Source organism: Moschus berezovskii, chromosome 10 (assembly GCF_049115385.1).
Source record: "Moschus berezovskii isolate FMDL1 chromosome 10, NW_MosBer_1.0, whole genome shotgun sequence".
Classification (NCBI taxonomy): domain Eukaryota; kingdom Metazoa; phylum Chordata; class Mammalia; order Artiodactyla; family Moschidae; genus Moschus; species Moschus berezovskii.
Genome location: NC_142469.1, coordinates 73,076,617 through 73,103,337, shown reverse-complemented (window position 1 = coordinate 73,103,337; position 26,721 = coordinate 73,076,617). Strand labels below are relative to the sequence as shown.

Here is a 26,721-nt window from a genome sequence, read left to right as displayed (position 1 = left end):
GTACCTTGCTTGCAGCAATCTTTACCTATAGCATGTCCCTCCCCTAAGCATAAGCTGTTGCGTTAATACCATCCTCAAGTATCTTCCTCTCTGCCCTCCACACAAACAGGCACATATGTGAAGCAAAATTAAAACACAAGGGGGAAAATTAAAAACATAATATTTTCTTTTCCAAAACATGTATGATTGTGTGACCGATGGACACCAAAAACTTCATCTAGAAAACACCTTTGTTTTCTTTGCTTTCAGAAATGGTGGTGGGCGAAGTGGCATGTTCTGTGCTATAGGCATTGTTGTTGAAATGGTGAAACGGCAAAATGTTGTTGACGTGTTCCATGCAGTCAAGACACTAAGGAACAGCAAGCCAAACATGGTGGAAGCCCCGGTGAGTCACAGTATTGGATGCTGAAGTTGGGGGGTAGAGGTTAATCAGTCATATACCTACTCGTTGGTCTGACTTCATACACATATACAGAATGAAATGTGTAAATGAGTCTTTGTGGGGACCTTCCTGCTCTAATTGATGAATTGCCAAGTAACTCCTTCTACACCCATAAGCTTAGTCACATATTGTATAAACTGCTAGTAATGAAAACTAATTTCATTTAACTTGGAAAATGTATAGGATTTTCTTTTTTATTTTGAGCAATAAATATTTGCTACAGTAAACTTTGATAAATGGTTCTGTAATAAGAAAAATCCTGTTATCTGGGTTTTATTCTTGGTATTTCTTAAAGCATATTGAGTTAACTGGTAAAACATTTTGAGGGATATACTTCTAGACTGTATCTAGCACTTTAGACACCCAGTGTTTTTAAAGGGCAAATGCAATTTATTTTAGTCATTATCTATAATTCTTCCTTTCTGGTCAAATTATAATTTTTTAAGCTATTGCCATTGATCGTTTTCACCTTTTACCAATTTTAGATTGTAGTCATGTGATATTACTTGAATTAGCCATGGCTCATAAAATCAGAACTCAGATTACAAAATAAGAGCAGGGAGGTGTTAATAAAAGGTTGGCTTGAAGCTCAACATTCAGAAAACAAAGATCATGGCATCTGGTCCCATCACTTCATGGGAAATAGATGGAAAAACAGTGGAAACAGTGTCAGACTTTGTTTTTTGGGGCTCCAAAATCACTGCAGATGCTGATTGCAGCCATGAAATTAAAAGACGCTTGCTCCTTGGGAAGAAAGTTATGACCAACCTAGATAGTATATTAAAAAGCAGAGACATTACTTTGCCGACCAAGGTCCGTCTAGTCAAGGCAATGGTTTTTCCCGTGGTCATGTATGGATGTGAGAGTTGGACTGTGAAGAAAGCTGATCGCCGAAGAATCGATGCTTTTGAACTGTGGTGTTGGAGAAGACTCTTGAGAGTCCCTTATACTGCAAGGAGATCCAACCAGTCCATTCTAAATGAGATCAATCCTGGATGTTCATTGGAGGGACTGATGCTAAAGCTGAAACTCCAATACTTTGGCCACCTCATGAGACGAGTTGACTCACTGGAAAAGACTCTGATGCTGGGAAAGGTTGGGGGCGGGAGGAGAAGGGGACGACAGAGAATGAGATGGCTGGATGGCATCACCAACTCTGTGGACATGAGTTTGAGTGTACTCCGGGAGTTGGTGATGGACAGGGAGGCCTGGCGTGCTGTGATTCATGGGGTCGCGGAGAGTCGGACACGACTGAGCGACTGAACTGAACTGAACTGAACTGAGGAACTCATCTATTTGAAGCTATATGCAGAGGAAGAAAGCAAGTTAAACTTTTAGCACGTTCAACGTCTAAAGCGATGTCTGTGGGTTACACATATGTGAATGGTGGGGATAGGTCAGAAGCAGCTGTGTAGTTTATGCTCATAGAGAAGCAAACCACAAAACCAAGACATCATTGTTGCTTGCCCTACATTTATCAAGATGATCAGATAGCTGAAATGAGCAATTCAATAAACCTTTAAAGTATTTTCACCACTTCCTGCTCATGGATTGTTCACAGAAGAGGTGTGTTGCATCCTGAGACAAAATCTGAAGAGGTACATTTATACGGTTTCACTTTTAAGAGCAGTCACAGACTTCTTCCTCTTCGACAAGTCTTCAAAGCCGCTCTCTTCCAGCTCATACCTTAGGTATTGCTGGTGTCCCAATAAGATGGTATTGGCTTTGACCGGCATGTTGGCAATGGAGATGGAAGAAGGCGGATAGATTTGAAGGATTTTTAGGTAAAACTCTGAGGTCTGTTTACAAAACGGGATGGTAAAGGTTAGGTCTTTAAACTCTCTGCCACCTGAATATTTTTTCATATAAGTCTGCCTCTGTCTCTCAGATCAAGTCTTCCTAAAATCATCAGTAAGATCACTTCTGGCCTCAGAATTCAAATTGTACTTCCAAATTTAACTGATTTCTCACTGTTCCTTAAAAAAAAAAAAAGGCTGTGATTAACCTCTGCCATTCTAGAACCTTCTTAAGAGTTACTATTTACCTTTACACTCATGTCCCATGAATCTTGTCTAAACACCCAGTCCTTTGATATCTTTTTAATCAAGTTTAATGATTAGTTCCTTGTGATGCTGAATTGAACTGACGAGTATGGTAAGAAGTATAGAATGTAAACCAAACTGCTAGAGACTGACTAAAGAGATGTAACTGTTCACAAGCACTTTTTGGTTCTTGAGGAGTACCTGCCACAGTGGTAGGCTAATTTAAATCACACCTACTTGAAGGGATGGAGCCAAAGCAAAAACAATACCCAGTTGTGGATGTGACTGGTAATAAAAGCAAGGTCCAATGCTGTAAACAGCAATATTGCATAGGAACCTGAAATGTTAGGTCCATGAATCAAGGCAAATTGGAAGTGGTCAAACAGGAGATGGCAAGAGTGAACGTCGACATTCTAGGAATCAGCAAACTAAAATGGACTGGAATGGGTGAATTTAATTAACTCAGATGAACATTATATCTACTACTGTGGGCAGGAATCCCTTAGAAGAAATGGAGTAGCCATCATGGTCAACAGGAGTCCAAAATGCAGTACTTAGATGCAATCTCAAAAATGACAGAATGATCTCTGTTAGTTTCCAAGATAAACCATTCAATATCACGGTAATCCAAGCCTATGCTCCAACCAGTAACACTAAAGAAGCTGAAGTTGAACGGTTCTATGAAGACCTACAAGACCTTTTAGAACTTAACACCCAAAAAAAGATGTCCTTATCATTATAGGGGACTGGAATGCAAAAGTAGAAAGTCAAGAAACACCTGGAGTAACAGGCAAATTTGGCCTTGGAGTACGGAATGAAGCAGGGCAAAGGCTAATAGAGTTTTGCCAAGAGAACGCACTGGTCATAGCAAACACCCTCTTCCAACAACACAAGAGAAGACTCTACAAATGGACATCACCAGATGGGCAACACCAAAATCAGATTGATTATATTCTTTGCAGCCAAAGATGGAGAAGCTCTATACAGTCAGCAAAACCAAGACCAGGAGCTGACTGTGGCTCAGATCGTGAACTCCTTATTGCCAAATTCAGACTTGAAGAAATTAGGGAAAACTACTAGACCATTCAGGTATGACCTAAATCAAATCCCTTATGTTTATACAGTGGAAGTGAGAAATAGATTTAAGGGACTAGATCTGGTAGAGTGCCTGATGAACTATGGATGGAGGTTCATGACATTGTACAGTAGACAGGGATCAAGACCATCCCCATGGAAAATAAATGCAAAAAACCAAATGGCTGTCTGAGGAGGCCTTACAAATAGCTGTGAAAAGAAGAGAAGTGAAAAGCAAAGGAAGAAAGGATATTCCCATTTGAATGCAGAATTCCAAAGAATAGCACGGAGAGATAAGAAAGCCTTCCTCAGTGATCAGTGCAAAGAAATAGAGGAAAACAACAGAATGGGAAAGACTAGAGAGCTCTAAAAGAAAATTAGAGATTCCAAGGGAACATTTCATGCTAAGATGGGCTCGATAAAGGACAAAAATGGTATGGATCTAACAGAAGCAGAGATATCAAGAAGAGGTGGCAAGAATACACAGAAGAACTGTACAAAAAAGATCATGACCCAGATAATCACGATGGAGTGATCACTCACCTAGAGCCAGACATCCTGGAATGTGAAGTCAAGTGGGCCTTAGAAACCATCACTACGAACAAAGCTAGTGGAGGTGATGGAATTCCAGTTGAATTATTTCAAATCCTGAAAGATGATGCTGTGAAAGGGCTGCACTCGATATGCCAGCAAATTTGGAAAACTCAGCAGTGGCCACAGGACTGGAAAAGGTCAGTCTTCATTCCAATCCCAAAGAAAGGGAATGCCAAAGAATGCTCAAACTACTGCACAGTTGCACTCATCTCACACGCTAGTAAAGTGATTCTTAAAATTCTCCAAGCCAGGCTTCAGCAATACTTGAACCGTGAACTTCCAGATGTTCAAGCTGGTTTTAGAAAAGGCAGGGAAACCAGAGATCAAATTGCCAACATCTGCTGGATCATCGAAAAGCAAGAGAGTTCCAGAAAAGCATCTATTTCTGCTTTATTGACTATGCCAAAGCCTTTGACTTTGTGGATCACAAGAAACTGTGGAAAATTCTGAAGGAGATGGGAATACCAGACCACCTGACCTGCGCCTTGAAAAACCTATATGCAGGTCAGGAAGCAACAGTTAGAACTGGACATGGAACAACAGACTGATTCCAAATAGAAAAAGGAGTACAGTCAAGGCTGTATATTTTCACCCTGCTTACTTAACTTATATGCAGAGTACATAATGAGAAATGCTATGCCGGAAGAAGCACAAGCTAGAATCAAGATTGCCTGGAGAAATATCAATAACCTCATATATGCAGGTGACACCACCCTTATGGCAGAAAGTGAAGAGGAACTCAAAAGCCTCTTGATGAAAGTGAAAGACGAGAGTGAAAAAGTTGGCTTGAAGCTCAACATTCAGAAAACTATGATCATGTCATCTGGTCCCATCACTTCATGGGAAATAAATGGGAAACAGTGGAAATAGTGTCAGACTTTATTTTGGGGGGCTCCAAAATCAGTGCAAATGGTGACTGCAGCCATGAATTAAAAGGCTCTTACTCCTTAGAAGGAAAGTTATGACCAACCTAGATAGCATGCCAGCAAAGGTCCATCTAGTCAAGGCTATGGTTTTTCCATATGTGAGAGTATGGATGTGAGAGTTGGACTGTGAAGAAAGCTGATCGCTGAAGAATTGATGCTTTTGAACTGTGGTGTTGGAGAAGACTCTTGAGAGTCCCTTGGACTGCAAGGAGGTCCAACCAGTCCGTTCTAAAGGAAATCAGTCCTGGGTGTTCATTAGAAGGACTGATGCTAAAGCTGAAACTCCAATACTTTGGCCACCGTAAGCGAAGAGTTGACTCATTGGAAAAGACCCTGATGCTGGGAGGGATTAGGGGCAGGAGGAGAAGGGGATGACAGAGGATGAGATGGTTGGGTGGCATCACTGACCTGATGGACATGAGTTTGAGTGAACTCCGGGAGTTGGTGATGGACAGGGAGGCCTGGCGTGCTGCGATTCATGGGGTCGCAAAGAGAAAGACACGACTGAGTGATTGAACTGAACTGAACTAAACTTGATAATTAGGGTAGGATTGACAGTAGGGTAGGATTGCTTTGCAAAATTTTTACTTCCCTCTTTTATTGATCAAGATACCCTAAAGTTCTGTTTTGAAATAGCATGAGTTTTAGATTGTTTCTACAGTCTGAATTTTACCCACTTGGACTGAATTGAGAAGATTTTACTACATGTTACAAGTCATAATTTGTAATGAAGTCTCTGAATTTTTCTTAATCCTTCATAATGGAGCAACATATAGATGGACTGAGAGGAAAAGCAGTTTTAACTCTAAAAAGTTTTATTGTCAGCCAAGTTATCTTAAATAAAGGCAGCAGAAATAATTTTTCTGATAAAAGTAAGCTCAGAAAAAGTGAGGAACCACTAACTATTTTTCAAACTTTTAATTAAATACTCTGATGGAACAAAAACTATGTCACAGATTAAGAATTTAGATATTCACATATGTAAGTCAAATCATTATGCTGTACATCTTAAACATAAAAAGTGCTGTATATCACTTACATCTCAATAAAACTGGAAGACGAATTTAAGAATTTAGAATTTTTCAATGGCAGTTTGAAATAACTGGCTTATTTATACCACTAAGGAAAATACATAAAGTGTGGAGAAAAATTATTTGCATGTTCACGATAGGATTACTTAAAATTAATAAAAAATAGATATCTTATAGTCAATTCATATATTAGACTTTTATGTGTATTAAAAGAGGTATTAAATAACATGAGAAAAAATACATAACAATGCTAAACAACAGAAAATAAAATATAAAATCATATCCTCAAATATAGGTATGCAATTATATTTATTCAAAAATACTATTTCAATCATGCGTAAAAATGGTCTGAAGCTAAGGTAGTATTTTTAAACAGTTATTTCTGATAATAGATTTATAAAAACTTTCTGATTCATAATCTTTTTCTATACTTGGAAATTTTTCTGTACTGATCAGGTATTACTGTTAAAATCAAATAAGCAATACTGACTTTTTTTAATTTGATACAGAATGTGAGGCAAAGACAGCATATATTTTTACATCAACTTCCTTTTTCTTAAACAGCATTCATTAGACTCAAATGTAAAAAAATATATGCCTTGATGTTAAACTTGTCTATGGAAAAAAAAAAGTTCATAATTCTTGAATAATCTAAATTGAATACCAAGTATTCATTTGACAACCACTGTTCCCATTCTTTGCCTTTTTCTTGACTTCACTCCACCTTTTTAACATCTTTCAGGAGCAGTACCGCTTCTGCTACGACGTGGCTTTGGAGTACCTGGAGTCATCTTAGTTGGGGGAGACTTCAGAGTGCATCCCAACAGAACCCATTCATCTGTTGAGCCAGCAGCTGTTGTACCTGTCACACCTGTGCAGAAAGATTTTAATGTGGGGGGGCGGGAGACTTTTACATTTGAGAGGTAAAAGTATTTTTCTTATGAAGTTGTGTATCTTAATAAAAAGGACTCAATTAGTTTCTATTACTGTATGAGATCATCAGCATTTCATGCCACATAAATTATATTTAATAAGCAGCAGATTCACATGAAAACTTATCAGTGTTTGTACAGTGAATAGGCAGCATTTTCTCTCCTGGTTTTGGTACAGCAGCCACCACGTGTTGCATGAATTAATACTTTCTTTGTGGCATTTTTCTCCCTTTTTCAGATAAAAGATGTTAAAACTTTCAAGGAAGAAGAAAGAAAAGCTGTGCAAATTCATAGGAAAGTTCATTTTTTATATGTTTCAAGTGTAGCAGATCTCTATATAAATATATAAATATATATAACTGGCTTATTTTCTTTTAATGTGCAATGATGGCTGGATCATTTAAAGTTCTTTCTAAAAAAAAACCATAAGCCAAAGACTCAAGTGTAAATATGTCTATATGGAGAAAGCACATTATATTTATTGGTTACTTACATTCCTTTTTTGATGGCTAAAATACTACCACTACACAATCTTTTTTTTTTTTTTTGAAGAAAGGTTTTTCTTTCACTAAAATCAATTGTAAACAATTTTTGTAGATTATTTTTTGTATGTTTAGTGTAAGTAGAGGATAAACTTTTTAATCCATAAATCAGGAAGCAATGTTCTTTAAAGTGATTCTCTTGTGTACATGCTTGTGAATTAAATTTATGTAAAACACCTTGGCAATTGGGTCTTTTAATGTAGGACCAAATTAAAACATTTTGCTGAAAATATATAATTTTTCATGATCTCCTTAGGTCAGTATGGTTTGGTAATCATTATGAGAACTGCACACATTCAAAGGCCTTGCTGATGACATGTGTAATGTTGAACATAACCTTTAAGCGTCATTTAAATTTTAAAGGGATTGGTCTTTTCAGCCTATGACCAAGCATTGGTCAAAAATCAAAACTGCAACATTTATGCTTCTACGGTCAAGTGTTAGCAAACTGTAAACTGTCAAGGTGATCCAGTGTTTCTTTTGATGTTTACATGCACAAGCTTTGAGTTCTGAGCAAAGTGTGAACGAATCAATGCCAGATTCCTATTTTGTGCATCATCATGGAATTCTCAAGTGAACCTTTCTAAATGTGATCTTGTACACATGCTCCGTGTAGCTGTAACTTCACATCATCAGCTTGCAGTTTGTTATTGACTAAAGCATTCCAGTATCCTCTTTTTAGATTGCCAGTTCATGACATGGTGCTTATGAAGATTTAATTAAAGTAAAAGTGAAATAAAACTTTTATAATTACAGCAGTTATTGTTTACACATCATTTTCTCCCCTTAATTTTCATGCCTTCACTCCCAAATAAATACCCTATTCTCAGTGACACAAGTAGACAACATGAAATCTATTAAAAATAAAACTGATATCCAGATACAAATTTCTTTCATTTTTACTCTTTAACTTGAATTTCCAAAATTCCAAATGAGTAGAGAGAAAAAAAGGCCAGGGAATTAACACCAACTTTTTTTTTTAAGTTGCTATGTTTATATGTCACTACCATTTTATGTAAATTTCCTTAGTTCTCCATATAACACAAATAGTAATTGTCATCCCAATTTTACCAGTGATAAAATTGAAGCTGAGAGGGTAAATGTTTTAATCTGAGTCTGAGGCTTCCCTAATGACTCAGTGGTAAGGAATCCACCTGCCAGTGCAGGAGACATGGGTTTGATCCCTGATCCAGTAAGATCCCACTTGTCACTTAGTAACTAAGCCTGTGTCCCACAGCTGTTGAGCCTGTACTCTAGAGCCCGGGAACCACAACTATGAGCCCATGTGCTGCAACTACAGAAGCCCATGCACCACAGAGCCTGTGCTCCAAAACAAGAGAAGCCACTGCAATGAGAAGCCCACACATCGCAACTAGAGAGTAGTCCCCACTCACCACAACCAGAGAAAAGCCCATGCAGCAATGAAGACCCAGCACAGCCAAAGAAAAATTCTGAGTCGGATAAATTACTCTCTTCCATTGAACACATTGCTTCCCCAATGGCATGGCAAGGAAAATTTGGCACTTCATTCTTACTGTTTCTCATTAATTGATTTTCTCATAAAGCATTATCATTATGGCTATCTTACTTCCATTTGCTGTGTACATTATTAAATCATTTGTGACTTTCATTAGTAAGAATTTAGATAAGGGAATTCATCTTTTCCTAGGGAGGCTAATTTTCATTTAAACACAGATGCGTTTAACAAAAAATCTACAACTCACCCAAGATTGGGTTTCCCAGTAATGTTCATGATGTTAATTGAAGGATTCTGCTTTGCTACATGACCCTGTTTTCCTTTCTAGTCACAGGATTAAACTCACACATAACCAAAGTCACCAGGAATATCACTGACCACAAAGCTCAGAGGTCTGTGGCCTCCAAAATTCAAAGAACAAAAGGAGTCCTTTTTGTCTCCAACAGGAAATGAAAATGTCATGCTTGCTCTGTATGGGCACCACCACAGAGGACAGTTCATCCAGAGACATTTGGATTGAGAGAGAAGGATAGGACACTAAATCTTTTTTTTAATACTCTTATTCAAAAATTCATACTTTATACCATTGTGGAGTTCCCTGTGGAGTCCCATACATGGCCATGTCCCACTCAGCTGTGTCTTTCTAGGCAGGAGATGTCTTGGTAGAATTCTTAAAAAGTGACCATGCTTTTCACAATTAAAGGCCTCCTATGTCCATGTCAGTTACTTCTTAAATGGCTGTCATGATGTGGAATTTTATAGATCTCCTTCCTATATATTATCACTAGGGAAATGTTGGAAGTGGCTGGGCAGAGACACAGCAACTGAGAATTCAATTTCTAACTAATCTTAAAAATAAGTTTTCACTTTCTTGTCTAAGCTGCCTAGCCTTTTTTCTAATATTTAGTCTTTAAAGAAAAAAAAGGATTTTGCATGAATGTCTTGCTGTTTTGCAAACAAATGGTCTCTAACAATGGGAGATACACAAAAAGGAAGGTATTTCTACCTGGACCAGGACAGAGAAGAGACATGTTTACCTCTCTACTGACGAGCTCATTTAATATTCACCTTGAGATCTCTTGGGTTCCAGGTCTTTATGTAATAAGCTTAGAAGTCAGACGTCAACAGTTGCTCCCTCTCAACTCTGCTCTGTTGCCAGAAAATGGTGTACATGAAGTTCTCAGGATCTAAAAACCTTACTCAGTTCAGTTCAGTTCAGTCGCTCAGTCGTGTCCGATTCTCTGCGACCCCATCAATCACAGCACGCCAGGCCTCCCTGTCCATCACCAACTCCCGGAGTTCACTCAAACTCATGTCCATCGAGTCAGTGATGCCATCCAGCCATCTCATTCTCTGTAGTCCCCTTCTCCTCCTGCCCCCAATCCCTCCCAGCATCAGAGTCTTTTCCAGTGAGTCAACTCTTTGCATGAGGTGGCCAAAGTATTGGAGTTTCAGCTTTAGCATCAGTCCTTCCAATGAACACCCAGGACTGATCTCCTTTAGAATGGAAACCTTACTGCTGCTGCTGCTGCTGCTAAGTCACTTCAGTCATGTCCGACTCTGTGTGACCCCATAGATGGAAGCTCACCAGGCTCCCCCGTCCCTGGGGTTCTCCAGGCAAGAACACTGGAGTGGGTTGCCATTTCCTTCTCCAATGTGTGAAAGTGAAAAGTGAAAGTGAAGTCGCTCAGTCGTGTCCGACCCTTAGCGACCCCACGGACTGCAGCCTACCAGGCTCTTCCATCCATGGGATTTTCTAGGCAATAGTACTGGAGTGGCTTGCCATTGCCTTCTGGAAACCTTACTAGACACCTACAAATGTTAAAATGCAAGAAAGAAATATCCACAGCCCACCTGGAAATAGGACATAGTTTGTTAGCTTTGCAAGACAATTCTTGATATATGCCTAACTTTCATAGGGGAGTGACAATTATATACGTATATTTTATTTCTATGCACTCGAGTAAGCATTTTTTTATAACCAGAAATTAATATACTATCCCATACCTTGTGCAATATGTAGAATATTTACTCTATATTTCCACAGGCATACATGCCACAACCTTCCTAAATTAATTTCAGTGTTTTAGGAAACACCCCTATTTAATGCAAGGGTGATATGCTATTTTTATCAGCACTGTCAGAAGTGAAGATAGCTGACTGGGCCTCCCGTTACGATTTCTACTTACCTATTATTTCAGAAAGTCTTCCCACAGCTTAGGGAGGTTTGAAGTGGGAGAAATATTATCTTAATTTGTTCACAACTCTGCTCTATTCAAGCAGTCTGCAGAGTATTAGAATATTATCTCTGAAGCTAAAAAGGAAAGCTCTGTCTTGAAATCTGCTTTAAGTAAGCTATAAGCGGCTTCTAGAATATAAATTATCCAAAAATCAATGGAAATATGGTAGATATATAACACTTCTGAACTTCTAGCTTTTTCCAAAGTGAACTGAAGTGCTAACCTGGAAGATAACAAACACCATAGAGACCCTGTTGTTATCAAATTCTGAAAAAAAAGCAATGAAACGGATTTCTAAACTCTTGAAGCAACATAAAGTCACTACGGAATATCAGCAAGCTTTCTTTAATGTTAAGATCTGCTCAGGGAGGGAGTGGTAGGGAGATTTTATGACAGATACCATCTCTTTATCATGCACTTGCCAATTGGAGAAAGGCAGTTACAATACTTGAAATCGAACCCAGAAAATTGTGTGCAGATTTGTTCTGATGTTGTGTTCAACTTAGTCTTATATATTTTATCAGTCTTAGATAGGGGATATATAGCATTTAGGACAAAAATACAAACCCTCAGTATGGATGAACCTAAATCCTATTATACAGAGTGAAGTTGGTAAGAGAAATATATATTACATATATGTTATCAAGAAAAATAGTATGATGAACTGATTTGCAGGGCAAGAATAGAGACACAGACGTAGAGGATGGATTTGTGAACACAACAGCGGAAGGAGATGGTGGACCAATTGAGAGAGTAGCATTGACACATACATATTACCATGTGTAAAATAGCTTCCTTCCCTCCCCACCCCTCCAGGTCATCAATGAGTACCAGTCTGAACTCCCTGTGTTATACAGTGGCTTCCCATTAGCTATTTTACACATGGCAATGTGTATGTGTCAGCCTCATTGCTGGTTAGCTCAGTTGGTTAGACCATATGTAAAATAGATAGCTAATGGGAAGCTGCTGTATAACACATGAAGCTCAGACTGGTACTCTGTGATGACCTGGAGCGGGTGGGGAGGGAAGGGAGTGGGAGGGAGGGGATATACGGATACTTATGGCTGATTAACGTTGTACGACAAACAAAGACAACATTGTAAAGCAATTATCCTCCAGTTAAAGATAAATTTTTAAAAAGCAACATAAAAGTATACAAACCCTCAGTACTCAGATACAATCTAAGTAGATGCAGAATATAAAAAGCAAAAATATCTAAATTTAATCACCAATGAGTTATTTTCTTAAATAGATGTTAGAATACACAGATGAACAAAGGCCATGCACTCTCACTATGTTGCATGGTCTAAGAGACAAAATCAAACTGGGAAAGTAGAGAAAGCAAGATCGTTATGGCCCCCACTTGTTATTTCTTGAGAAAGAGGAGATGCCTGGAGAGCCAGCAGGGTACTGTGAGTGAGATAAATAGGCCAGGTATATCATTCCGGTTGTATTATTACAGTAGACATCTTTGGCATATGCATTTTTGTAGGGATTGTTTTCATCTCTACAAAAATATATCTGCCTCCATTTTTATTAAAACACATATTCCTTCTGTTCATTTTGCATTTCCTTCCTTTCAATTGAAAAATGGATAGTACATATTCTGCTATCTTCAGCTCTGCTACAAGAAACACAATAGCATGAAACTGATGAAAATTGTTGCTTGACATGGGGACCAGAGGGAACAATGTGAGGAGGCTGACTCCCACTTGGACTTGAAAGTGGACTTGGACAAATAATGCCCAAAGAGAATGGCATTCATCTCCCAGCATTTTGCTGCATAGGGATATGGGCCCTACAGTGTCTCATCTCAAGAGGGTGTGGAAATCTAAACCTTTATGTGGATGCTTAAAATTTTTGAATATTAGCAACCAATTCAAAAACACAAATATGCCTCTAGCTCAACTCTGTAAAAAGCAAAACTTGTCAGGAGGTTGCCTCTGGTTCTCTGTTGTGACCTCCACTGTGGAATAGCTATCGTTTTACTCTGAATTTTTTAAAATGTGTATTAAAGAAACATGAGTTTTAGTTGTCTTTAAGTAGCTATCAGAGCTATTTTTCATATTTGTTATTGGTTTCTATTTACCTTATTTTCTCACATATTTTTCTGTTTTAAAAATATCTGTAGTTGAGTCTTGACTCTAAAAATGAAAAAAAAAGAATGTCAGTGTCTCTGGTCCCTTCTACCTGGACTAAATTCAGAAGAGCATATTTCAAAGAGTAATTCACACATTTCACCTAACAAGCAGCCCCAAAATGATGACTAGAAGATAATTCTTCTGGAAATAATAATATTGAAAACTCAAAAGGGGAGCCCTTGTCCTGTGAGCCGTGGGATGGCCTGACCTTAGTCACAAGTGCAGTAAACCATCTGTGGAAACACCACCCTCCAGATTGTGATGGTACACGCTGACTTCCATGGCAGGTGCAAAACAGTATGGGCTCCTGCCAGCCCACAGTGGGGACCTGAACTCCAGTTCCATAAATCTAATTATCTGAAGCACAGTCAACAGACTGGAATTGATTTCTCTTCACCTTCATGCAATATTCTTGGCATGATAAAGTAAGTATTTGTTAATCACTTGCTTTCCAGTGTTAAATTCTGTATTGCCAGAGTGTTCAATTATGGTCACTGAATAACTTCAGATAAGAAATGATATCATGGAAGTTCGAAAGGTATTACAGATGATCAAATCCAAAGCCCTTATTGCTGAATTTAAGAAATTAAAGCCTACAGGAGTCATGTGTATTAGTAAAGGATAAGATGAAAAATATTTCAAGTTTGCCCACTATTGGTCTTCATTCAGTTCAGTTCAGTCGCTCAGTCATGTCCGACTCTTTGCGACCCCATGAATCACAGCACGCCAGGCCTCCCTGTCCATCACCAACTCCCGGAGTTCACTCAAACTCATGTCCATAGAGTCGGTGATGCCATCCAGCCATCTCATTCTCTGTCGTCCCTTCTCCTCCCGCCCCCAATCCTTCCCAGCATCAGAGTCTTTTCCAGTGAGTCAACTTGTCACATGAGGTGGCCAAAGTATTGGAGTTTCAGCTTTGTTAATAGACCTCCCTTAAAGAATGATTAAAGGAAATTCTTCAAAAAAAAAAAATAATATAAAAGGAAATTCCAAACATCAAGAAGGTAGAAAGGACAATGCAAGAGCAGAGTTATGGGTATATACAATAGAATATCCCTTTCCTCATGTATATGTTTTATAAATTATATTTGATGACTGAAACAAAAATTACAATGCCATCTGACATTCAAGAAAATAATATTTTAAAGTGGGAAAGAAAAAGGAATATAATTAAAAATAAGATTTCCATACTTTACTGAAAGTGGTAAAATAATGATACCATTAGTTTATAATAAGTCACATACTGTTACGCCCAGAGAAACCACTGGGAAAACTACACCAAGAGATACACTCAAAAACACTATAAACGAATGAAGATGCAATCTTAAAACCTGTTTAAACAACACAAGGAATTAAGAAAAGAAAAACTGGGTTAAGAACCAGTGAAAATAAGATTTAAGTGCTAACATACCAAACTTGACAAAGAAAATACAAAAATGTAAAACTGCAGAAAATATATCTCATGAATTTTGCATAAAAGTATTCAATAAAATATTAGCAAACTGAATCCAACATAGTATAAAGAAATTATGTACATAACTAAGTGGGATGATTTCCATGTATGTAAAGCTGGTTCAACATTTGAAAATCAATCAATGTTATATACCATGTATCAACAAACTAAAGAAAAACAAAAGCATATGATTATACTGAGAAAAAGCATTTAATAAAATCCACCACTTATTCATGATTAAAATCTCTCTAGTGGAGAACTTCCCCAACTTGATAAAATTCTCTAAACTTGATCTAAAAAAAAACTGTGGTTAACTTCATACTAAATGGTCTAAGACTGAATGCTTTCTCCCTCATCTGAGGGACAAGCAAATATGTCCTCTCTCACTACTTTATTCAACATGTACTGGAATTTCTAGCTTGTAATAAAGCAAGAAAAAGAAATAAAAGTCATACAAATTTGAAGTATAAAACTTTTCCTGTTTGCAGATGGCATGATTATCTATGTAGAAAATCCCAAAGAACCTATAAAAAGTCCTAACAAAAGTAAATGAATTAAATAAGTTCACATGATAAAAATCAACACAAAAATGTTGATTGCTCTCCTATATGTTAAAAGTAAATGTGATGAACTGAAAAACACAGTGTCATTTAAAACTAACAAAATGAAGTAGTTAGATATATACTCATCCAAACATGTACAGGATTTACCTGCTGAAAATTACAAAATTCTGATAAAAGGAATCAAAGTATACCTAGACAAATGGAAATACATATAGGTTTAGGGATTAGAAGATTCAAGATAGTAAAAACGCCAGTTCTTTCCAACTGATCTATAGGTTCTGTGTAATTTCTATAAAAATTAAAATAATAATTGTTTTAGGTATAGACAAGCTTATTGTAAAATTCATATCGAAAGACATAGGCCCTAACTAAAATAATTTTAACTAAGAATAAAAAAAGGGGACTCACTCGATCCGGTATTGAGGCTTCCATGCTGCTGCTACTGCTGCTAAGTCACTTCAGTCATGTCCGACTCTGTGTGACCCCGTAGACGGAAGCCTACCAGGCTCCCCCATCCCTGGGATTTTCCAGGCAAGAACACTGGAGTGGGTTGCCATTTCCTTCTCCAATGTGTGAAAGTGAAAAGTGAAAGTGAAGTCACTCAGTCGTGTCCGTCCCTTTGCAACCCCATGGACTACAGCCTACCAGGCTCCTCCATCCATGGGATTTTCTAGGCAAGAGTACTGGAGTGGCTTGCCATTGCCTTCTCCAGAGGCTTCCATATTACTATATTAATCAGAAGAGTGCAGTATTACTTTTAGAAAAAAACAGAAAGATTTCTGGATTTAGGTGTAAACAGTAATTTTAGATTTAGCCTCCAAAGCATGATCCCCTAAAACTAAAAATTGCTAATCTTGACCTCATCACAATTAAAATCTTTTGCTCTGTGAAAACCCAAGTGAAAAGGACGAAAGACAAGATTAGAAGAAAATATTTACAAATTATATATCCAATAAAAAGACCAGCATCTAGAATACATAAAGAACTCTCAAAACTCAACAGCAAAAAAAAAAAAAATTAGAAAATGTGCCTAAGACACAGACATCTCACTGAAGAGGATATGACAAGCAAATTGAAAAAATGTTCAGCACTGGTATCCGTTAGGGAAATGAGTATGATAATGAGCACTACTACACATGCATCTGAATGGCTAAGATAAAAAAACAACAACAAACATCAAATGCTGGTGAGGATTCAGAGAAACTGGACCAGCATACATTGCTGGCAGAATGGCAGGGCCATTCTATGAGAGTCTGACAGATTCTTATAAAACTTAACATGCTATAACATACAACCCAGAAATTGTTTTCTAGGCATTTATCCCTCCCCAAGTGAAAACTTAATGTTCACACAAAAATCTGCACACGAATATTCATAGCAACTTTACTGGAAAAAAACCCCAAACTGGAAAGAACCTAAGGTCCTGCACCAGGTAAATGGTTAAACAAACTGTGGTCCATCCATACTATGGAACACAACTCAGCAATTTAAAAAATAACTATTGATTTAAGCAATGACTTTATAGAATCTCCAGGGAATTATGCTAAGTGAAAAAAGTCAATCCTAATAAGGCATATGCTATTTGACCCTTTATATAACTTAATGACAGAATTTTAGCAATGGAGAATAGTTAGTTGTTGCCAGGGATTAGGAACACGGGTTGGTGGGTGAATGAGAGGTGAGTGTAGCTATAAAAGAGAAACATAAAGGATCCTTGTGGTGATGGAACCATTGAGTATCTTGTCTGTAGTGGTATATGCATGAACCTACACATGTGACAAAACTACAAAGAGTTAAATACACACACACACAAATGAGTAAATGCAAAACCGGGTAAGTCTGAATAAGATTAGTGAATTGTATCACTGGATGCCGTATTGTACTTTAGTTCTGAAAAGACTTTCAGTTCAGTTCAGTTCAGTTCAGTCGCTCAGTCGTGTCCGACTCTGCGACCCCATGAATCACAGCACAGGCCTCCCTGTCCATCACCAACTCCCAGAGTTCACTCAAACTCATGTCCACAGAGTCGGTGATGTCATCGAGCCATCTCATTCTCTGTCGTCCCCTTCTCCTCCCGCCCCCAACGTTTCCCAGCATCAGAGTCTTTTCCAGTGAGTCAGCTCGTTGCATGAGGTGGCCAAACTTCCCTAAAAGATGAGATTCAACAAGAGAGATTATTCTTCTGACCAAAGATATGCCACAGCACACACATCACCTACCAGTGACCCAACCTACAATAATAAAATGTTTTAACCTCTTCTCAGAAGAGTGGCAAATAATGCAAAGCCATCTCCCCATTTATTAAATCTAGCAGAAAATATTAGGTAGTCACTAACTCCTGAGTCCATAATCTCTTCTTCGAATGTAAAAAGTACCCATGTCTACTCCATTTCTTTTCTTATTGTTGCATTGGTGATAGAATGAAAAAGAAAGAGAATACAAAACCTGATTAAAATCTGGAATCCTGCCCAAAAGAGTGAAATTAGATAGAAACGACATAATATAGAAAGCAAATAAACAGTAAAAACAAATGCCTATTGATATGTGATCTGTAGAGGATTACAATGGATGATTTTTCAACAAATTTAGCTAAAGCTGCAGATAAGAGAGAATTCTTTCAGTCCATGGCCCCAAAATAGGAAGAAGCTGAATGTGTACAAAAAGGGAAAGTGGCCAGTGAGATTGGCCCCCCCTGGGCAAAGCAGTACAATGTGAAATTAGCAAGAGTTGTCCACGGCATGTGGGTTTAGTACACCAGAGCCAAGAGTTTGAATATGTTATTCATTTTGGTCCTTCATTCTCTCCACCCTCACAATGTAAAATTCAGGCCTTAACACATTGTGTCATACATGGTAGATTTCAATAAATGTTTATTAGATGTAATTCAAGCCAGACCTAGAATCTAAGCCTCTTTTTTCTTCTGTTTTCCTCACAACACCATACAGTGTTTTTGATTAAAACAAAAAACAAAAAGCAGAAAAATAAATGAAACCCACAGACATCTGCTTCTGGGAATCTTCCAGGATTTTCCTTTGAGTACATTGGTAGTTCTTTCCCCTAAGTACTTTGGCAATTCATTTATAGTATTCATGAATTCAATGAGCTGTTAGTGAGTCATTTGACTCTGGAGCATGAGAAACAACAAATAAATCTGGGTCTAAGGAGATTATGGCAATTCATCCAGTTCACTATCACTGATGAAATATAAGCAAAATCTTCCTCCGTTTTAGTCCAAACACAAAAATGACAGTAACATATAAACCTAAAAACATACAGCCTGCTATAAAAACTGGAAATTAAAATCTCAGCAATCAGAAGTGTGGAGGCTTTCCTCAAAAGCTTATGGAACCTTGCAGCAGTGAGAGGGGCCAAACTGTGTAACCTCAGGTGTCAGGGAATATGGGCTGGCCCTAAACCAAAGTCACAGGACTGACTGTGGGTTCTTGGACACCACTGTGTCTACATCGTATCAGGACCCCACTGGAGCCTAAATCGTATGAGGGCAGGAGAAAAAAAGACTGCCCTTGATTGAAAGATGTCATCACCACTTGTACCTATTGGGAACTCAGAGTCTAGAAGCATAGTACTTGTAAGAATCCTGAGATGGTACTAGATTCTTAGGGCTTTTGTAATAAATTACTACAAACCAGGTAGCTTAAAATAACAGAAATGTATTGTTTTAGTTGGAAGCTAGCAGTCTGAAATCTAGGCGTAGGCCCGGTCACATGCTCTTTGACATCTACAATCTATGGGGAGAGTTCTTAGAGTATTCTAGCTTCTGGTGGGTTACCAGCAATCCTTAACTTTCTTTGTCTTCCAATTCCATGACTTTATAATCTCTATGTTCATCTTCACATGGTGTTTCTCCTGTGTCTCTTCTCCTCTTATGATACGAGTCCTGTTGGATTAAGGGCCCACCCTATACGGTATGGCCTCATTCGAATGTCTCTAATTGCATCTGCACTGACCCTATTTCCTAACAAGTTCATATTTTGAGGTACTGGAGGGTAGGATTTCAACATGTCTTTTGGAGGACACAGTTCAAGCCACAGCACACAGCATTAGACAAGACATTCAGCCAGACTCTGCAAGTGTGAGGAGAGAATGAAGATATTTTCAGAAACAGTCATCCCCTAACAGTGATATATACAGAACTGCATCCCCCATGGTTACTGTTTGAGTATCCCGTTTCTCCACATTTATGCATCCATAAAATATGGTTTCATTGGATTTTAAATGTTATAAAAATGTTACAGTGTGGGTATCCTGCTGCTGCTTCCTGTTTTTCACTTGTTATATTTTTGAATTTAGTTACTCTGGAAAGCATGTCCAGTTTTTAAAATTTTGTATGGTATTTCATTCGTTGTGAAGATCTTTTTTTTTTGTACAATTCTTCTGTGTATTCTTGCCACCTCTTCTTAATATCTTCTGTTTCTGTTAGGTCCATACCATTTCTGTCCTTTATCGAACCCATCTTTGCATGAAATGTTCCCTTGATATCTTTAATTTTCTTGAAAAGATCTCTTATTTTTCCTATTCTGTTGTTTTCCTCTATTTCTTTGCATTGATCACTGAGGAAGGCTTTCTTATCTCTCCTAGCTATTCTTTGGAACTCTGCATTCAGATGCTTATATCTTTCTTTTTCTCCTTTGCTTTTCACTTCTCTTCTTTTCACAGCTAGTTGTAAGGCTTCCTCAGACAGGCATGTTGCTTTTTTGCATTTCTTTTCCATGGGGATGGTCTTGGTCCCTGTCTCCTGTACAATGTCACAAACCTCCGTCCAGAGTTCATCAGGCACTCTATCTATCAGATCTTGTCCCTGAAATCTATTTCTTACTTCCACTGTATAATCATAAGGAATTTGATTTAGGTCATATCTGAATGATCTAGTAGTTTTCCCTACTTTCTTCAATTTCAGTCTGAATTTGGCAATAAGGAGTTCATGATCTAAACCACAGTCAGCTCCTGGTCTTGTTTTTGCTGACTGTATAGAGCTTCTCCATCTTTGGCTGCAAAGAATATAATCAATCTGATTTCGGTGTTGACCATCTGTTGATGTCCATGTGTAGAGTCTTCTCTTGTGTTGTTGGAAGAGGGTGTTTGCTATGACCAGTGCGTTCTCTTGGCAAAACTCTATTAGCCTTTGTCCTGCTTCATTTCATGCTCCAAGGCCAAATTTGCCTGTTACTCCAGGTGTTTCTTTACTTCCTACTTTTGCATTCCAGTCCCCTATAATGAAAAGGACATCTTTTCTGGTTGTTAGTTCTAAAAGGTCCTGTAGATCTTCATAGAATCGGTCAACTTCAGCTTCTTCAGCATTACTGGTTGGGGCATAGACTTGGGTTATTGTAATATTGAATGGTTTGCCTTGGAAACAAACAGAAATCATTCTGTCATTTTTAAGATTGCATCCAAGTACTGCATTTTGGACTCTTTTATTGACCATGATGGCTACTCCATTTCTTCTAAGGGATTCCTGCCCACAGTAGTAGATACAATGGTCATCTGAGTTAAATTCACCCATTCCAGTCCATTTTAGTTCACTGATTCCTAGAATGTTGACATTCACTCTTGTCATCTCCTGTTGACCACTTCCAATTTCCCTTGATTCATGGACCTAACATTCCAGGTTCCTATGCAATATTGCTCTTTACAGCATCAGACCTTACTTCTATCACCAGTCACATCCACAACTGGGTATTTGTTTCGCTTTGGCTCCATCCCTTCATTCTTTCTGGAGTTATTTCTCCACTGATCTCCAGTAGCATACTGGGCACCTACCGACCTGGGGAATTCCTCATTCAGTATCCTATCATTTTGCCTTTTGATACTGTTCATGGGGTTCTCAATGCAAGCATACTGAAGTGGTTTGCCATTCCCTTCTCCAGTGAACCACATTCTGTGAGACCTTTCCACCATGACCCGTCTGTCTTGGGTGGCCCCACACGGCATGGCTTAGTTTCATTGAATTAGACAGGGCTGTGGTCCATATGATCAGATCAACTAGTTTCCTGTGATTATGATTTCAGTGTGTCTGCCCTCTAATGCCCCCTTCCAATACCTACCATCTTATTTGGGTTTCTCTTACCTTGGTCGTGGAATATCTCTTCACAGCTGCTCCAGCAAAGTGCAGCCGCTGCACTTTACCTTGGACAAGGGGTATCTCCTCAAGGCCGCCCTCCTGACCTTGAACGTGGAGTAGCTCCTCTCGGCCCTCCTGTGCCCGTGCAGCCACTGCCTCTTGGACATGGGGTAGCTCCTCTCGGCCACGCTTCTGCGCGTGGTCGGTTGCGCCCAGCCGGCGAGTCTCGCGTCTGCTCCACCAGAGCCGGAGTCTCTTGCGTCAAGTGGGCCTTAGAGAGCATCACTACGAACAAAGCTAGTGGAGGTGATGGAATTCCAATTGAGCTATTTCAAATCCTGAAAGATGATGCTGTGAAAGGGCTGCACTCAATATGCCAGCAAATTAGGAAAACTCAGCACTGGCCACAGGACTGGAAAAGATCAGTCTTCATTCCAATCCCAAAGAAAGGGAATGCTAAAGAATGCTCAAACTACCACACAGTTGCACTCATCTCACACGCTAGTAAAGTCATGCTCAAAATTCTCCAAGCCAGGCTTCAGCAATATGTGAACCGTGAACTTCCAGATGTTCAAGCAGGTTTTAGAAAAGGCAGAGGCACCAGAGATCAAATTGCCAACATCCGCTGGATCATGGAGAAAGCAAGAGAGTTCCAGAAAAACATCTGTTTCTACTTCATTGACTATGCCAAAGCCTTTGACTGTGTGGATCACAATAAACTGTGGAACATTCTGAAAGAGATGGGAATACCAGACCACCTGACCTGCCTCTTGAAAAACCTATATGCAGGTGAGGAAGCAACAGTTAGAACTGTCCATGGAACAACAGACTGGTTCCAAACAGGAAAAGGAGTACGTCAAGGTTGTATATTGTCACCTTGCTTATTTAATTTATATGCAGAGTACATTATGAGGAACGCTGAGTGGAAGAAGCACAAGCTGTAATCAAGATTGCCAGGAGAAATATCAGTAACCTCAGATATGCAGATGACACCACCCTTATGGCAGAAAGTGAAGAGGAATTCAAAGGCCTCTTGATGAAAGTGAAAGAGGAGAGTGAAAAGGTTGGCTTGAAGCTCAGAAAACGAAGATCATGGCATCTGGTCCCATCACTTCATGGGAAATAGATGGGGAAACAGTGGAAACAGTGTCAGACTTTATTTTTTTGGGCTCCAAAATCACTGCAGATGCTGATTGCAGCCATGAAATTAAAAGACGCTTACTCCTTGGAAGGAAAGTTATGACTAACCTAGTGATTCATGGGGTTGCGGAGAGTCGGACACGACTGAGCGACTGAAGTGAACTGAACTGAAGATAGCATATTAAAAAGCAGAGACATTACTTTGCCAACCAAGGTCCGTCTAGTCAAGGCTATGGTTTTCCCTGTGGTCATGTATGGATGTGAGAGTTGGACTGTGAAGAAAGCTGATCGCCGAAGAATTGATGCTTTTGAACTGTGGTGCTGGAGACGACTCTTGAGAGTCCCTTGGACTGCAAGGAGATCCAACCAGTCCATTCTAAAGGAAATCGTCCTGGGTGTTCATTGGAAGGACTGATGCTAAAGCTGAAACTCCAATACTTTGGCTACCTCATGCGAAGAGTTGACTCACTGGAAAATATTCTGATGCTGGGAGGGATTGGGGGTGGGAGGAGATGGGGACGACACCGAATGAGATGGCTGGATGGCATCACCCACTCGATGGACATGAGTTTGAGTGAACTCCGGGAGTTGGTGATGGACAGAGAGGCCTGGCGTGCTGTGATTCATGGGGTCGCAAAGAGTTGGACAGGACTGAGAGACTGAACTGAACTGATGGTATTTAATTATAGAGATATAGCTTACTTTATCAAAATTCTCTCTCATGGAGGACTGTATCATATCCCCTAGTCTCCTTTCAAGAGTGTGTAGTTTTCTCTACTGGTCTTTTAAAGGTCATCCCCTGCCCTTCTCTGCCTGGCTGTGTGTACTGGGAGGCTGACCCCTAGGGTTGCATCACTGGTATTCCCTGGCTGTCTGTCTTAACATTGGGTGTGGCCAAGGCCAGGCACCAATGGGAGGTCAGCTGGCAGGAAGACATGGTGGTGGTGGTGCTTTTCCCCTGCTGGTCCACATTTTTTATAGTGGCTGCACTCCTCACCAACATTTCAGCTCTGACTTTAGCTCCCCAAATTCCAGTAACACAGCTTCATCCTTTGGATCTCAGCTGACAATAACTGTCATCCCTTGCCACTTCCTGGGTGTTTAAGCAATCTTTATTGGTCCCTCAAACTTGCTAAATTTGTAAATAATATATTTTTCTAATCCCTCAATTTACTAGTTTGAGTACCATCATCTATTTCTTGTCAAAATCATGACTGACACACTGATTCCAGAAGTTGTCTTAACACCCAGTCCATCAAATTGGATTAAGGATTAGGTTATTTATACATCTGATGAGTGTATGGATGATCTCTTTGCCAATGGGTCCTTGGTAATCTGAGGCAAGTGATAGCTGGTATCTTTACTAAAACAAATCTGCTCTGGCAAGTGATATGCGCCTACTGTCCGAGCAAATGCTTTTCCTTTAGTTTTCATCAGCTAGTGTAACCTGCAACATCTCACCCTTGCCCAGCGCTTCAGCAGTGTACCTTTGCTGTCTTTTATCAAAGCTCTGTCTGATCTCTGTCATATTATAGTCTAGACTAGTGCAGTGATCCTTACCCATTGTCATTTGTGAACTGGTTTCTGGCCCCTGTTTCTTACTAGTCCCCAATGAATTAGGAAGCTTGTGCCAGAATGTGAACTATGGCACTAAGTACATTGTTCTGTTCAGCTGACAATGTTTTTTAGCAAGACCTTTTATATATTTTCATAAAGGAGCAGCACCTTGATTTATATTCTGGTGTAAGCTCTTTTCCTCATTGTTACAGACAGGGGTTTTGAATAACTAATATTCTGGTCTGGGTTGGGGGGGTGACCTTGGTTATCTTGACATGCAGTAGAATATCATGTTGGGGCACCAGGAATAAACTAACAAACAGATGCCTTAGGAAGACAGCACAGTTGAGGGAGGGCAGAACCCATGTAAAAGGCTCACAGACCTCTGATGTTACAAAGTTCCTAGTAGGACAATGGTACAAAAACACCAATACACTCCCTCTTAAATGAGAGACAGTTTGCTTCACTTTGCAGAGCCCACAGCAGAAGGAGCCTGAGGACTTAGTTTACCTAAGGCTTTGTATTTGGGTATACGGCTCTGATCCATCTGATCAGGTAACCCATAATGCTTCCTGTTTAAAGAGATATGTGGAGCAAGAGAAGATCTGCAGTAGGTCCAGGCTTCTGCAGAGGTGACCTGTCACTTAGACCTGTGACCCAACAGATTGACTGATACTTGAGAAAATATATGGAGGAACTGGATGAAGTATGTGCCAGCAATAGTAACATCATAAACCAGATTCCTGAGGTTTTGGAAAGAAGACTATTTCCTTTTCTGCCAACCACTATTTTCCAGTGGCAGATTTGCTTTGTATTTGCGACCAAGCTCTAACAGAAAAGGAACAGCCCAATATGGTATGAAATACCACATGATGCTAAGAATGGACTATAAGAATGTCTACCATCACCTGAGGGGTAACTCCTCTCAGCCACGCTTCTGGGCGCTTGGAGCCACCGGCGGCTGAGAGGAGCTACCACAGAACTGAGGACAGGGCGGTGGCCGAGAGGAGCAACCCCCAAGTCCAAGTGGCGGCAGCTGCGTGGGCCCAGGAGGGCCGAGAGGAACTACTCCACGTTCAAGGTCAAGAGGGGCGGCCATGAGGAGATACCCCTCGTCCAAGGTAAGAGAAACCCAAATAAGATGGTAGGTATTGCGAGAGGGCATCAGAGGGCAGACACACAGAATCATAATCACAGAAAACCAGTCAATCTGATCACATGGACAACAGCCTTGTCTAACTCAATGATACTAAGCCATGCCATGTGGGGCCACCCAAGATGGGCGGGTCATGGTGGAAAGGTCTGACAGAATGGGTCCACTGGAGAAGGGAATGGCAAACCACTTCAGTATACTTGCCTTGAGAACCCCATGAACAGTACCAAAGGCAAAATGATAGGATACTGAATGAGGAATTCCCCAGGTCGGTAGGTGCCCAGTATGCTACTGGAGATCAGTGGAGAAGTAACTCCAGAAAGAATGAAGTTGTGGATGTGACTGGTGATAGAAGCAAGGTCCTATGCTGTAAAGAGCAATATTGCATAGGAAGCTGGAATGTTAGGTCCATGAATCAAGGCAAGTTGGAAGTGGTCAAACAGGAGATGGCAAGAGTGAATGTCGACGTTCTAGGAATCAGCAAACTAAAATGGACTGGAATGGGTGAATTTAACTCAGATGACCATTGTATCTACTACTGTGGGAAGGAATCCCTTAGAATAAATGGAGTAGCCATCATGGTCAACAAAAGAGTCCGAAATGCAGTACTTGGATGCAATCTCAAAAATGACAGAATGATCTCTGTCTGTTTCCAAGGCAAACCATTCAATATTACAGTAATCCAAGCCTATGCCCCAAACAGTAACGCTGAAGAAGCCGAAGTTAAACGGTTCTATGAAGGCCTACAAGACCTTTTAGAACTAACGCCTCCAAAAGATGTCCTTTTCATTATAGGGGACTGGAATGCAAAAGTAGGAAGTCAAGAAACACCTGGAGTAACAGGCAAATTTGGCCTTGGAGCACAGAATAAAGCAGGGCAAAGGCTAATAGAGTTTTGCCAAGAGAACGCACTGGTCATAGCAAACAACTTCTTCCAACAACACAAGAGAAGACTCTACACATGGACATCAAGAGATGGTCAACACCGAAATGAGATTGATTGTATTCTTTTCAGCCAAAGATGGAGAAGCTCTATACATATAGCGAAAACAAGACCAGGAGCTGCCTGTGGCTCAGATCATGAACTCCTTATTGCCAAATTCAGACTTAAAGAAAGTAGGGAAAACCACTAGACCATTCAGATTTGACCTAAATCAAATCTCTTATGATTATACAGTGGAAGTGAGAAATAGATTTAAGGGACTAGAACTGATAAATAGAGTGCCTGATGAACTCTGGAAGGAGGTTGGTGACATTGTACAGGAGATAGGGACCAAGACCATCCCCATGGAAAAGAAATGCAAAAAAGCAAAATGGCTATCTGAGGAGGCC

General features: G+C 39.5%; 1 protein-coding gene across 2 annotated transcripts in view; it reads left to right on the top strand.

Annotated features, from left to right (window-relative positions):
- Positions 1-8,564, top strand: part of PTPRK (protein tyrosine phosphatase receptor type K) — a 643,642-nt gene extending 635,078 nt beyond the window's left edge. Inside the window, exons 29-30 of one of the 2 annotated variants that reach the window (XM_055433578.2) lie at positions 250-385; positions 6,852-8,564. In XM_055433578.2, the coding sequence (XP_055289553.2) occupies positions 250-385; positions 6,852-6,905 (190 nt within the window). In that variant the 3' untranslated portion in view covers positions 6,906-8,564. The remainder of the gene's footprint in view (positions 1-249; positions 386-6,851) is intronic. The other variant, XM_055433577.2, reaches the window with a different exon arrangement.
- The last annotated feature ends 18,157 nt before the right edge of the window (positions 8,565-26,721 follow it).